The following is a 15,323-nucleotide window of genomic DNA, read 5'->3' on the forward strand; positions in this document are numbered from 1 at the left end:
TGAATGGATTTGAATCCTTAGCCTGACGAGGACGTCAGGGCTTGAACGGGGGAGTATGTGAGGACCTGTGCGGGCGCGTGTTTAGTTCCACATCGGTTATTTGCTGGGTAGATTTTGGGTACCTATATTGGATTAAGGAATTCAAATAATATATTTCGGTTAGTCATTTTGGATGAGGTTCTGGGTTGTTATAATTACTATATCATGAAATGGTGAAAATGTAGTAGGGAGGAGCAAAAGGACCAGCTATTAGCAGAAGGGGGGATTTGAGGTTGGAAGTGGGTAGTGGTGGAATGGAGGGTGTCGCGATGGCGAGAGCGGATGAGGAGGTAGCGGGGGCGCCTCAAGCTTGGGGTGGTCCTCCGCCTTCAATAAGACATAGGGATTGGAATTTTGAAAGCAAATTCTAAGGCATGTTATACTCACGTCTCTTTCACTGCACAGTGGTTAATGGACATGGACAGAAACAGATTGGAATGAAATGTTAAATTGATATGCCATATTGAGACTTTTTAATCTTTGGGCGGTGAAACACGAAAATTTTTGAGGGTCTTGCTGTAATTTTTTTTTTCTTAAATGAATTTTGATGGCTAATTAGTACTTTTTAAAATTTTGATGTCTATCATAAGTATTTCTGGCAGAATACATGCATACATATAACTATATATCTATATATATTATTTAAAATAATTTTCTAAACTTTGAGGTGTGGATTTTCAGGATCTTCAGAGCGGGAGCGGAAAAAAAAAACCTACATTTTTTTACCGTGCTCCAGGGTTTTTTTGTTTTTTTTATTTTTGCTTAGACGGGCGCCTCACAGTACATGAGTATAGACATACCCAATAAAATCTGAAAACAAAATATCGCGAGAGCCATGGGCAGCTCTCTTCCCTGCGTCCATAAAATACTACCTGAGTGACTAGCCACGTAAGAAGCCATCCAATTCGCGCCCGTGTTGGCTTCCTTATAGACATGCTTGGCCAGGAAGACCTTTTCGTCCCTACCCATGGCCTAAATGTCTCGGAGTAGGGAATAATTCCACCCCAACACCCTCGGACCCTCCTGGATCCATCCTATAATAGTAGCCGAGTCGCCCTTCATAATAATGGAGCTAGCCTGCAACACTCGCCGCGCGTATCGAAAATCCTCCCATGCAGCCCTCAGCTCAGCACTGGGAATCGAGGTCTCCACTAGCTGATAGCCACCAGCCGCCACTACTCGTGCTTCTCCAAAAGCACACTCGTGCTTCTCCAGATAGTCTAATGAAATTAAATTCTTCTTCAACTTCGGGATATGCTTGACATTGGTCAATGTTCTGATGACTCCATCATACATCCTCACCTTAATGGTGCCTACCCAAGCAACCTTGCAAGGATGATCATCACCTAAACTCACACTCCCTCCATCGGTTTTCTCATAGGTATCGAATCACTCCCGATGCGAAGTGTAGTGATGCGAACATGCTGAATCCAATGTCCATCGACTGTTTTCCTTCACGTGACCATCCGAAACAACTAGGATATCATCTCCACTGTCTTCAGATGTAAGAGCACCCCCATGACTGGCCGAACCACCCTTGGAAGAGTTCTTTTCCTTCTCAGATTTCAGCAAAGGATAATTTCTCCTTATGTGACCAAACTGATGACACTTGTAGCACTTCCAAGCCTTCTGCTTGCCCCGAGACTTAGATCTGCCCTTGGACTTCTCTCTAACCCTTTTCCGAGGCCTCCCTTGCCTCTCATTAACAGCAAGAACCTTTGAGTTAGAACTTTCCTTGCAAATCTTCTCTCTTTGCTCATTAGATCGAAGAACACCAATCACCTCTTCATAATTCAGGGTTTCCTTCCCATACACCAGGGTAGTAATCAACCCATCATATGATCTTGGGAGAGAACATAGCAGTAGAAGGGTCCTATCTTCTTCCTCAATCTTCACATCAAGGCTCGTGATCTCCGAGCAAACTTGATTGAATTTCTGAATATGAGAAATTAGATCTTCTCCCTCTGGCATCCACAGACTATACAACTATTTCTTCAACCATAGTTTATTAGTCATGCTCTTTCCCATATAGGTGTTCTCTAACCTCTCCCATAGCCCTCTGGCTGTTGTCTCTGAGCAAATCTTAGGTAGCACCTGATCAGCCAAGCATATACGAATCGTGCTAAAAGCAATCTCCTCTAACTCCTCCCAGTCTTCCAAACTGATCCTTTCCGGTCTTTTCCTAACCAAGACCTTATAGATCCGCTGTTGCGCCAGCAAATCCTTCACCCTTTGCTGCCATAGGGTGAAGTTTTCCTTGCCATCGAACTTCTCAAAATCTGCTTTGAGATTTCTCAAGCCATAACACCAAACAGAGATTTAATGAACGCAGAAAATTCTATTTTGAAGGCTTACCACAGATTTTGATTTTCCTCCACCGAATCAGCAACCTATGACTCTGATACCAATTGTGGGAGACCTTATGGATCTGATCCCAATCTTGAGAAGATGAACGGCCTCAAACCACAACACCTGAAGACTTTCCTTGGCTGCTAGAGGCGTGGATCACTGGTTCTTTGATGGTGGAGGAGAACAAGAGCCAAATGAAAATTGGCTCTTCTTCCTTATGGCCTAGGGTTCTTAGGGACGGCGGCTTACGTGCATGAGAGGAAGAGAAGAGAAGAGAATAGGGTTTTTCAGGGAGAAAGGAGTATCATCTGATTTCATTCCATCCATACACAAAATACGTGAGTGTATATATACATGGTTAATCATGACCCAAATCCAAAAAACTCCCCTAGGCTAAACCATGTGAGAAAGCACTCAACCCAAGCCCATGTTCGCCCATGACTTGCATGCTCTCTCTCCCTTTGAGCCTAAACCTAGCCCAATAATAGTTAGCCACCTCAAGACCCAAGTACTTGAGTCTCAAGCAGGTAGAAGACCAAATTCCGTCTCTACCTAAATTTGAAACAGACTAGGGGTCGACCTTTTAACAGCATGAGTTGACCCTTGCTCTTCAGGAGTCGACTCTTTAACAACATGAGTCGACCCTTTCTCTTCAGGAGTCAACTCTTTAACAGCATGAGTCGACCCTTGCTCTTCAAGAGTCGACTCATTAACTGCAAGAGTCGACCCTTTCACTGTTTCCACTGCAGTTTCTTGCATTCCTTGCTTTGGATGCGCCACATTTGTGCCCACAGTTTGCGGTCTGCCTTGTTTGATAGCTATCCATCTCTTGATGGCGGTTATCTATGGTTACACAACACTCTGCGGTGCTGCTCATGCAAGCAGAGAATTCATGCTCTGTCATTCATGCAATAAACTGTGTTCTCCTTCCAATCTCACGCGTGAAAAGAATTCGTGCCTTCATCTATTTGGAACCGTTGAGCACCAATTTCCATGGTTCGATGCTTACATAATTGGCCTTTGTTTGTAGGAAAATATCACTCTTAATTAAAAGACAAGGACGATCTCTATGGCACGCATTGTAATGTGTACTCAAATCACGCTAAGATCCAATTGCGGATCCTTCCATGATCGGCTTGGTTAGCATATACCTGATTATATTTATTGAACATATCACATACATCAGAATAGGCAACATGTAATATCTTAATTGAGTAAAAATATAACACAAAGCTTGGCATAGTTTTCAACTAGCGTACAACGCCGCTCGGCATCTGTTGGAGCACGGATTAAATAATATACTGCATATTCGCATCCTTTTACATTGTCTTGCGCAGTTGCGCTAAGAGGCTGACGATGGCTGGGTGTGGGAGTTTGGGCTACACCAGAGAGTTGCTTTTTTTCTCTGAAAGGTGGCTTGGGAGCGTCTGCCGACGAGCTCAGTGTTGAATAGACGAGGAGTGGGCATTTCTCCCCTATGCCTGGATTGTGGGGTGGATGAGTCGGTGGATCATATGCTCTTCCAGTGCGTGTGGGCGAGGGGTGCTTGGAGTCTGACTGGGATCCCGGGGGATGCTTGGAGTCGGAGGGATTGTTTTTTGGAGGAGGTTCGGCGATGGGTTGGTGTCCCTCAAATGCGTTGCATGGCTATTTGGGCGTCTTGTACAGTTTATCAGGTATGGCTGGCCAGAAACACCCGAATTTTTGGCGAGGGCAGCCCATCATCGAGATTTGTGATGGAGCGGGCTAGGGCTCAGGCACCAGAGATCATACATGTGGATTCAGCTCATAAACCTTTGACAGTTCGGGACATCTGGAGCTCCCATATTGCTTCGGCAACTCCACGTACGGTATTCTTTACCTGGGAGCCCCCACCCCCGAGTTTCCTCAAGGTCAATTTTGATGGCTCAGTCTTAGACGGATGTAGGAGAGGTGGGGCTGGATTCGTCATCAGGGGGCCGAGTTCTTGTGCGGTGGCAGCGGGGGGCTGTCAGATCTTCGATACCTCAGTTCTTGGGGCGGAGCTGCGGGCGGCATGGATGGGTTATATTATGCGCGGCGAGTGCTTCAGGCGAGTTCAGTCTTACTGGAGGGAGATTCATCCATGATGATCAACTGGGTCCGAAAGGGCCCGAGCAGTTATGGAGGAAATCATCCCCTGCTTCGCGACATTTGGGAGATGGCAAGGGAGGGTGTCACATCCCAGGCTATGCATGTATATCGTGAGGCTAATGGGGCGGCCGACTGGGTGGCAGCTTATGTAGCGAGCCACTCAGGAGGTACCCTATGGTCTATAGAGAGATATGCCTAGAGCACTTCGGGATCTTTTGTTTTCTGACTCTATTGGGTGTATTCATAATCGTGATGTATGAAATGCCCGTTCCAGAAAAAAAAGTACAATTTTAGTGGCTCACCAAGTTTTAGAGGCACGAACAAATGAGGTTTATTTTTTTAAATATTATTTTAAAGGTTTAGCTAAAATGAATTTATCTTGTGCCTTAAGCTTCAATAGTGGGGGAAAAGACCGAACCTTTCCTGTGCAGTTCGATATAAGCCGCGTAAGAAAATTTCCATGATTTAAAATGAGTAACTTTTCAGCACAGTTAGACATAATCCTCCCAATGAAGTAGCAGGGGGTACGAAGGAAGCTGGACATATTCGGTTTGTTGCATGATTTAAAAAGAATGACATTATAGCATGGATATTTTCTTACTACAATAAAAATAAATAAGGATTACAATAAGTTATATTATTGTAGTTGGAGGAAGGAGCCGTTCATCATGATATATTACTGTGAGGATCCGTGCAGACGTGTGTTTAGTTCCATATCAATTATTCGCTGGATTGATCTTGGATACTTATACATGATCAAATAACTCTAATAATAGCTTTCGGCTAGCCATTTTGGGTGAGGTACTAGGTTGTTACAAATGGTATCAGCGCAGATCTGGCCTATAACCTATATGAACTAGAAGATACTGTAGCATGGATCCATTGGGGCTGACCACGAGCCGATCGTGGCGTTTGTAATTAGATTTGAATAGATTTGAACCCTTAGCCTGACGAGAACGTCAGGGCTTGAATGGGAAGAATATATGAGGATCCGTGCGGGCGCGTGTTTTAGTTCCACATCAATTATTTGCTGGGTAGATCTTGGATACCTATACTGGATTAAGGAATCCAAATAATATATTTCGGTTAGTCATTTTGGGTGAGGTTCTAAGTTGTTATAATTACTATATCATGAAATGGTGAAAATGTACTTGGGAGTAGCAGAAGGACCAGCTATTAGCAGGAGGGGGGATTTGAGGTTGGAAGTGGGTGGTGGTGGAATGGAGGGTGTAGCGATGGCGAGAGCGGATAGAGGAGGTAGCGGGGGCGTCTCAAGCTTGGGGTGGTCCTCCGCCTTCAATAAGACATAGGGATTGGAATTTTGAAAGCAAATTCTAAGGCATGTTATACTCACGTCTCTTTCACTGCACAGTGGTTAATGGACATGGACGGAAACAGATTGGAATGAAATGTTAAATTGATATGCCATATTGAGACTTTTTAATCTTTGGGCGGTGAAACACAAAAATTTTGAGGGTCTTGCGGTAATTTTGTTTCTTAAATGAATTGTGATGGCTAATTAGTACTTTTTAAAAATTTGATGTCTAATCATAAGTATTTCTGGCAGAATACATGCATACATATAACTATATATCTATATATATTATTTAAAATAATTTTGTAAACTTTGAGGATGTGGATTTCCAGGATCTTCAGAGCGGGAGAAAAAAAAAAAAAAAACCTACATTTTTTACCATGCTCCAAGGTTGTTTTTTTTTTTTTTGCTTAGACGGGTACCTCACAGTACACGAGTACAGACATACCCAATAAAATCTGAAAATAAAATATTGCAGAGAGCCGTAGATAGCTCTCCCCCTGCGTCCACAGAATACCACCTGAGTGACTAGCCACGTAATAAGCCACCCAATTCGCGGCCGTGTTGGCTTCCCTATAGACATGCTTGGCCAGGAAGACTTTTCCGTCCCTGCCCATAGCCTAAATGTCTCGGAATACGGGATGGTCCCATCCCAACATCCTCGGACCCTTCTGAATCCACCCTATAACAGTAGCCAAGTTGCCCTCCATAATAATGGAGCTAGCCTACAACACTCGCCGCGTGTATCGAAGATCCTCCCATGCAGCCCTCAACTCAGCACTGGGAATCGAGGTCCCCGCTAGCTGACAGTCACCAGCTGCCACCACTCGTGAACTCGGGTCTTTAATGACGAACCCGGCGCCCCCTTTACTCCCTTCGTTCAATATCGACTTATCGAAGTTAACCTTGAGAAAGTTCGGGGGTGGAGGCTCCATTGAATAAGCATTTTGTTCGTGATCATGCTCTGTTGGGCTCCTTGCCCCAGGCAATTCGATGATTCCGATCTTCACAAAAAAAAATAAGAAAAAGCAAGAATCACGGCTTGGTTGGTGAATAGGGTTTGCTTCCAGTTGCATGGTATTTAAAGATGACGGAATGATCCATAACCCACAAATAGTCCATGATGAAGAGTTGAGACTTCATAAATGGGGACCGTGTTAAGTACTAAACTGAAATAATTTTAAAATTATTCTCTTTAATAAGGCCAATAGTTCAACCAATCTGATATGGTGTTTGCACAGTCATCAAACGAGCCTTTCTCACCTAAACCAAGGAGTTGGTGTGGAATCCGGTATAAAGGCTAAATCAAAATATGATTTTCTTTTTAAATATTGAGGCCGGTATAAAGGCTATCTACTTGTAGTATTCCTCCATATTAAAAAGAACTACTGCTTGATCTCGTCATTTTTTAAAACCTTTTTAATGTGCCTAATCTGGCCACCAAGGCTTATGGATGTATTGCAATTAAACCGATTAGGTGCACTCGCACCTTTTAGCCGAAAGATGCAGCTTAGGTGAATGATTGGCCCTCAGTCGACCAAGATTAGCTGGTGAATTTAATCATTTGTATCAACCAAACCTCTATATTAAAAGCATTTTCTAGAAAGGCAATATCAAAAGGATAAGTACCATGCTAGTTACCAATATTTGCTAGTATGTACTTTGAATGCAATTTTGTTTCACACAATAAAGACCATAAAAAAAATGCTATCCTTTAGATCTTATGACATGAATAGAGAATTACAGAAAAATAACATCACTATTTGACAAGTCATTGTTTACAGGTTGATATTAAAAAAAAAACAAATAAACAACCTGCCAATTTTTACTTTTTCTAGAATAGAGCATACTTTTGTCTTGCAGAATGGTCTTTTAGACCTCACAAAACCATCGTGCACAATTTCTATTATTATTCAAGCTATAGTTACGACTTTTGATGTTGGGGATACCATAGTCTAATGAAGTCCCAAATTAATCATGTTGACGAAGACAATGAACTTCAAAACACAAACACATTATATCTAATTTTAAACATAGGTAAATATAACTATGTTTCAAATGTTTGACGTAAAACTAACAATTGGTATAATATATAATTGAAATACTGAAGAAGTCCTTTCTTTGGGTGAATGCGCGTTATTTGACTCAATAAAGGCACACATACTAGAAGCGGATGCACATACACATGTTGCAAAATGCATAAAAATATTTTCATAACCAGGGATATCCAATTTAAAAATTGATGATTGCTACAAATAAATTAAATTATATCAATTTTAAGATATAAAAATAAAGTAGTTTTATCGTGCAAGATTTCCCTTCTTACGTACGATAGCTATTGGTAAAATTATTCCTATTTGGACTCCGGCCGACGTGCCCTCCCAAATCGCATGGCAATTTCCTACAATAAAATCACCAAAACGATCCGTTGTTGGGCGGTGCGCATCACAAGAACCAGCCACCCTTACATAGTACATGACACGTACCCTAATTTGGTCCACACCTCCCATCCATATTTACCTACCATGTCGGGTAAACAACCAAGAGGGTTCCTTTCAACACCTCCAAGCTCGGGTAACCCTCTAATTTCTTCAAATCTGTAGTTGAGCTAACAAAGAAGCATAGAAGGAATTCAAAGTCCTCGACCATCTTCTTGGAGTTCCACCATCGCCAAAGAGAACAAACAGCATGGTGACCTCTCTCTCTTCCTCCATGCCAAAATTGCACTGCTCCATGGAGTGGAAAGTGATCCAAAAGAAGATTGGGTCCTCCTTGTTGTGGCTTCTGCTCCTCTCCACCGTCTTCATTCTGTTCATCTTACATTCTTCCAACCCTTTAACCAAACAAGGCCTCAGCCAGAGCCCTACCATCAATACTGATAACGAGAGTGTAGCACAAATAGCAGGAAGTCCCCTTCCAAAGCTCTCTTCTCCACCACCTACAACCAATGAAGGACACCACCAAAGCCCTTCTCTCACTACCAATTATGACAATAGCATGAGACCTGCAGTAAAGAGCTCTCCTCCAAACCCCTCTTCTCAACCAACTTTAAACAAGGCAGGCCTCAGCCAAAGCCCACATCTCCCTGCTACTAGATACGCTGTGGCACCAGTATTTCAGAACTCCTCTCCAGAGCTCTCTTCTTCACCAACTCTTGCTAGTAAGCTCATTACCTATCACTTAATTCCTCTATCATTGTATTATTAATACCTGCGGTCATTTGCTTTTACTTTTGATATAGATGGTATGGAAGAGCTATGTGATATGTCCAAGGGTAAATGGGTTAAGGAACCAAGAGGGTCTCTTTATACCAACATGACATGCCCCTGGCTCCCTGAGTTGAAAAACTGCGCGAAGTATGGGAAGGAACAGAGCTATGTGCATTGGAGATGGCAGCCAGATGGGTGTCAGCTGCCGAGATTTGAGCCCATGATGTTCCTGAACATTGTTCGAGGGAAGAAGCTGGCTTTTATTGGGGACTCACTAGCCAGGAACCAGATGGAATCTCTTCTGTGTCTCCTATCTCAGGTGATTCTCCAATTCAGTTGCTTTCCTTCTTTCTAGTAGTAGTTTCTGATTACTCTTTCCTTTTTCCAATTTGTTTTCATTTTTATATAACCCAATAAGATATCTATGCAACCCAGATTAATCCTATGATGCTAACGATATATAGAACATTTCATCCAAACAAGGAACAGCCAAAATAGCAGGTAATATGTATACAACATTTCCTCTCGGAAGGTTACTTGAGGTTAGGCATGCCTTTTACCGATCAATTGCCATTGGATACTAATACACTAGGGTGCAATGGCTTCAAAGCCTCTACAGATAGCAGAGTAAGATCCCAAGGACTTTTTTTTCTCTTCCAACAGAGAAATAAAAACAAAATCGAAATCATTGCCATTGAATTAAAATTTCTCACACATTCGGCCAATCCCATCTTTGATCTTATAACAGGGAAGATCCTTGCAGAAACAGAGAAGTTATAAATTTATCATAATTTGATATTGTGCTAGTTTCTCTCTATTTATTCATGCATGGTGACGAGAATCTAACTAGTATTGCTTTTTAGCTGGCTTTGCTTTCTTATAAAAACTTGTAGTTCTGAGTGCTAAGATCGTCTCCATAAATAAAAAAAAAGTTCACTGAAATTGGGTGCAGGCAGAGACTCCTACAGAAATTTACAAGGATTCCGAGGACAAATATCGAACATGGTACTTTCCATCCCACAATTTCACCCTCATGGTCATGTGGACAGAATTTTTTGTTGTCGGAATACGGAAAATTCTCAATGGAACGGCTACAGCCTCGTTTGACATACACCTCGATCAGATCAACAGAAACTGGACAGACAAACTCCCTGGTGTAAACTATGCTGTCGTTTCCGGTGGTAACTGGTTTTTCAGAAGAAATTACATGTACAAAGGTGACAAAATTATAGGTTGTGTCAATTGCCAAGAAGGCAACTTGAGAAACCATGGTGTCCAATTCGCTATCAGAATGGTCCTTAGAGCAGCTCTTGAGTTCATAAGTACATGCAAGGAGTGTGAAGGGCTGGTAACATTCCTAAGGACCTACACACCAGCACATTTTGAGGGTGGTTCATGGTTCACTGGGGGATACTGCAATAGAACTCAACCCTTGAATGATAGTGAGATAAGTTCAGATAAGATCAGTTGGGAGCTGAGGAACGTCCAATTGGAAGAGTTGGAGAGGATAAAGCAGAGAGAGACGGTAGGGAAGAGAAGGTTCGGCCTATTGGACGTCACCAAGGCTATGCTGTTTCGGGCTGACGCGCATCCTGGAGAAAACTGGAACAAGAGATGGACCACCGCTAATGACTGCTTGCACTGGTGCCTGCCTGGGCCAGTTGACATGTGGAATGATCTACTGTTGCAAATTCTGAAGGAGGAGTCGTTACTTTATGGATAGATCTCGAGAAGAAGCAAAAAAGGATGTTTAATTGTATCCATTTTTTATTAATTTAACATTCAAACAAAATCCAGATTAATTTCTTGGAAATTGTTAAAAATGTGTCAGAAATTTGAACCTAAGCACGGAATAGGATACTTCCAATATGGACGCTTACATCTTGGCATCCCTTTGGATAAGTAGGAAATGGATGAGGTTTCTTTTATACAGCTCGTAGCTTGGTACCTGCAGTAGGTGTTACAGTCCATGCATGGCAAGGACTCTGGGTGTGGAGTGGTGTACGTTAGGCAAGGTGGACTTTGTATCCCCGGCAATTGGATGCATGGTTCCCTTGGCTTGCATATGGAACAGTCACAGTACTTGCAATTTTTAATTTACTCCCAAAAAGTTTTTTTTTTAAAAAGATCCTTGATTTTTTTTTTTGCCTCTAGGATTTGATATTTTCTTATAGGATGAGTTTCTGTGAGTCCTGTTTTGCATCTCGTCAAATGGAAAATGAATGTGGATGTATCAAAAATTACATATAGAGATACATCCATTAAGTTCACTCAAAAAAATTAGTACATCCGCAGGACTATGCTGTTTAAGATTCTTACCGATAAAAATCCATTGAAATATAATTTTTTTAAAAAATTAACATAAATTAAAAGAAAATAAAAATTATTTACTAAAAATATTAAATAATTTTACCTCAGCGGGTTGGCACTCTCTCGAGAAATGGTTGTGTTTCCCATGGTATTGGTTAAAGAAAAAAAGCCTCTAGTAAGCGGTTGGTTGGCTCAGCAACCGCAAATCTCAATAACATTCATCCGCATGCGATCTCTAAGCAACCAGTGGATGATCTAATGGTAGATTCACGGGAAGAAAGGGCGAACCCTTCTTTTGCACGAAAGATACAACTATGGTCCTAATACCGTAAGCCCCCATGCATGGCCGGGTCAAATTCCTCCTCACGTCCTCATGGACGGTATGATTTGATGAACTTCCTAGTTTCCTACGTTACCACAAATATGGAGTTTTCTTTTTTGACACAATCAGTAGAATAACTGCCAATTTATGCTATTATCTGGTGAACAAGGTGGACATAGTTTCGGCAATCAATTGTGTTTATGACTTGCATAACTTTATAGAAATACCTCTTATTAAATATAACTACTTGCTAAGAAAATAAATCAGGTCTTTCAATAATATTGCTTCTCACCCTTCCTCCCCTTATTGGACTAATATTACCTTCCCAATATAGTAAAATGCACTCTTAATTTTCCAGCAAGTTTAGAAGCTAATGTAAATTATAAAAAGTAAAAAACCTAACGTTGTAGTCATCAGTGATGTAATTATGCCCCTGGTCTCACTTCCATAGACCAAATGCTAGCACTTGCCTCTTCAACAGTTTCAAATTTAATTTCTTTAAATCGTTTAAATATATCAAGATGAGAATGCAAAAGAAAATCTCAATATCCTACAGAGGAGTGTTAATATTCGGAGACAAATTCTGGTTTGAATTTTGAATCTGATTGCTTGCATCCCCTTTAGGCAAAACATAAATGAACGGTTAGGTGAAATATATAGTTTGCGAGCCTTCTTTCCTTCAATTATTGTTGTTTAAATAGATCATGAAGGAAGTCCATTAATTCAATGACCAAGAATAGCAGCAAGGTGCAAGTCGAATAGGATTAACAACTGACTGGGTCGGCTCAGTTGAAAAGTCCTTTGATTCTGCTAACAAAGAAACTAGAGCAAATGCACTATACCCAATCAAATACTGGATAATACATATCCAAGAATAATTCCTTAACTAATTTGCAGGTTGAGACTCCACTAGAAGTGCAAAAGGATGCTGAAGACAAATTTTGGACCTGGTACTTCAAATATTATGACTTCACTCTCATGACTCTGTGGACCAGATTTTTAGTGGAAGGAAGAGAGAGAGAGAGAGAGAGAGAGAGAGAGAGAGAGAGAGATCAATGGCTCAGCCTCTTGGATGTTTGACTTGCAATTAGACAGGATCAACACCAAATGGCCTGACAAACTTCCTTTGATCAACTATCTTGTCATCTCTGATGGTCACTGTTTCTTCAGGAAAGACTGCATGAGCGAAGCAAGCTTATTGGGTGTATGTTCTTCTCGGAGGCAAATCTTACAGACCAAGGAATCAACCATACTGTACTGAGGGCCTTCAGAACAGAACTCAAATATCAAAATAAATGCGAAAAATGTGAGGGGCTGCTTACCTTGTTACAGATATTCCCCCCCACCACATTTCGAGAGTGGGGCTTCAAATGGTGGAGCGTAATGTGGGGCTCCACCATTAAAGTGGGACCCAATACTTTGTCTGCATGTTCTTCTTTATGTTATTCTGAAGGTATCGGAGATCAACTTGCTAGAAGTTCTGTGCCCGCTGCTGAAAATGTTTCTTCCAACAACTAACAATTAAAGTGGGACTCATCACAATATACTTCCTCTTGTTGAGCCTAATGTAGCAGCATTCACTCTCGAACTACAAAAGATAACTTGTACCTTGAGTCACTGTTTGGATTAGGGAAGCTGCTTTCCACAGATAACATCTGACTGGCTGCAGCTTCTGCCCAGAGGCAAGAAAAGGGAGGAAATCAGGGCTATCATGGATTTCCGATCTTGACTTTTTTTTTAAGGATACTAAAAATCACCTTAGAACTAGATATTCTTGTCCCGGAAACTGAGGAAATCCACGTGAGCTGGTATGATCCATTTTTGATTATTTTCTTCCTTTTCCACTACACAGGGGAAAGACCACCAATCCAGAGTTTTCTGTGGATAGCAAATTCTATCATCCAAACAAGCCAAAATGCTCAAAATGCCTGTCTTCAGCATAGAAGTGGTCAAGGCAGCAAAAGGTATCTGTCTGGTGTATGCCCTTCACACTTTTAACAGCTTAAATGCAAGAAGTCTTCTTAATCTCCCAACTTCATAGTTATTTCGCTTCTGTGAAGTCATATTTCCAGGAGAACATCTTAATGTTCCAATTATATACTGTGATTTAAGAACTTATTTTCTTATAAAAGGCTAATACAAAATATGGATTCTTCACTGGAATAGAAAGAGAATAGATTGAATACAGTCACTCATATAGATGCCCAAAATGGAGATAAGAAGGTATCTTCTCTTGCATTGCATAATGATGCACTACTTTCATTTGTTTCCAACATCACTGTAGAACTCAACAAACGAGGAAAAATGGAGAGACATGAATATAAAACCTTTGCATTCTTGAATCTGAAACATCAAATAGTTGAAGCGACACAAAATAACAGAAAAAGTTTGTACTGTTATTAATTTTTAACTTCGGACCTGAAACACATTTTGTTGCTTGTTTTAATGTTCTGTATCATAAAACACTGGTTGGGCAAGAGTCTATTGTCCACAATATGTAAAGGAGGTAGTCGTTTTTCGAGTACCAGTTTTTATGTTGTAACCAAGGTTCAGAAAATCAAACTTGGTTTTGATTTCGATCAAGCTTAAATTTCAGTATTGGAAGTTACAGCTATTTCAGCTATTTCGCTCAAGATAATTAGAAAAATAAAAAATACAAAAAATAAAAGAAGCCAAAAAAAGTTCTTACACAACATTTTAAAGCATTTTATGTTATATAAGATCTTTATTTACGCAATTTTAATAGTTCCAAGCTGAGATCAACAGACTATGTAAGTAAAGTTTTTTTAATTATGCTAACAATAGTTTCTTAGGTTCTCTCTCTCTCTCTCTCTCTCTCTCTCTCTCACACACACACACACACACACACACACACACACTGAACTTCAATTATTAAAAATTTGTTACAATATCTTTTATTTTTCTAGAGTAGAAATGACAAACATCCAGAATTTGTGCACATCTTTTTATTCTATAGATTACATGAATATTAATTATATAGGTTTTTTGTGTACATATCCTCCTAAATATTAAAATTTGCATGAATACCCTTCTAAATTGATATTTGCATGTATACCTTTATAAAATACTTGTTTTGCATGTATACCCTTCATATTTCTCTATTCTTGCATGCATGCCCACAACATCTAATGCCATTAAGAAATTAGCAGTTTAAAATTAAAAATGACTGAAATATCCTTAATGAGTAGATATGAAAAAAAAATATTTATAAGAGTATATATATGCAAATAATACTTTATGAGGGTATTCATGCAATTTCACATATTTAGAAGGGTTTACAAGCAAAAAAATTTTAATTTTATTTTTTTTTCTATTTCAACCTATTTTAATACTTGGATTTGTCTAGTGCCTAATCCTCAATATTTTTCATAAAAATATTGTTTAAGAAAAAGATAGATTTGGTAATTAGATAACAAAAAGAGTTATGGAAGTTTTTTCACTAATCATGAATATTCTATTTTATTCTGCTTCATTTATAACGACCACTATATCTTATTTCATTGAAACATAGCTTATAACATTTATTGTTATAGATGCATATATGAGGGCATGCATTAGAATATAGAAAAAGATTAGAATCTCTTAAAAGCACACGATAGATTGCAATAATCAAGCTTCCTTGCTACGGCTATGCTTATGGTTGGTT

General features: G+C 40.2%; 1 protein-coding gene across 1 annotated transcript; it reads left to right on the top strand.

The window, feature by feature from the left end:
• Window positions 1–8,357: 8,357 nt before the first annotated feature.
• Window positions 8,358–10,903, top strand: LOC148714756 (xyloglucan O-acetyltransferase 3-like). Its single transcript, XM_088716105.2, has 3 exons — window positions 8,358–8,975; window positions 9,057–9,343; window positions 9,977–10,903. The coding sequence occupies exons 1-3, from the start codon at window positions 8,504–8,506 to the stop codon at window positions 10,745–10,747; spliced, it is 1,530 nt and encodes a 509-aa protein (XP_088572231.1). The 5' UTR covers window positions 8,358–8,503; the 3' UTR covers window positions 10,748–10,903.
• The last annotated feature ends 4,420 nt before the right edge of the window (window positions 10,904–15,323 follow it).

This window comes from Phoenix dactylifera, chromosome 2 (genome assembly GCF_051530095.1).
Source record: "Phoenix dactylifera cultivar Ajwa chromosome 2, Ajwa_hap1_PhDact_Kaust_v1.1, whole genome shotgun sequence".
Taxonomy (NCBI): Eukaryota; Viridiplantae; Streptophyta; class Magnoliopsida; order Arecales; family Arecaceae; genus Phoenix; species Phoenix dactylifera.

Coding starts and splice junctions, on each gene's coding strand:
- LOC148714756 (XM_088716105.2), top strand. CDS start 8,504: ATGGTGACCTCTCTCTCTTCCTCCATGCCAAAATTGCACTGCTCCATG. Junction 8,976..9,056: donor TTCTTCACCAACTCTTGCTA/GTAAGCTCATTA, acceptor CTTTTGATATAG/ATGGTATGGAAGAGCTATGT. Junction 9,344..9,976: donor TTCTGTGTCTCCTATCTCAG/GTGATTCTCCAA, acceptor AATTGGGTGCAG/GCAGAGACTCCTACAGAAAT.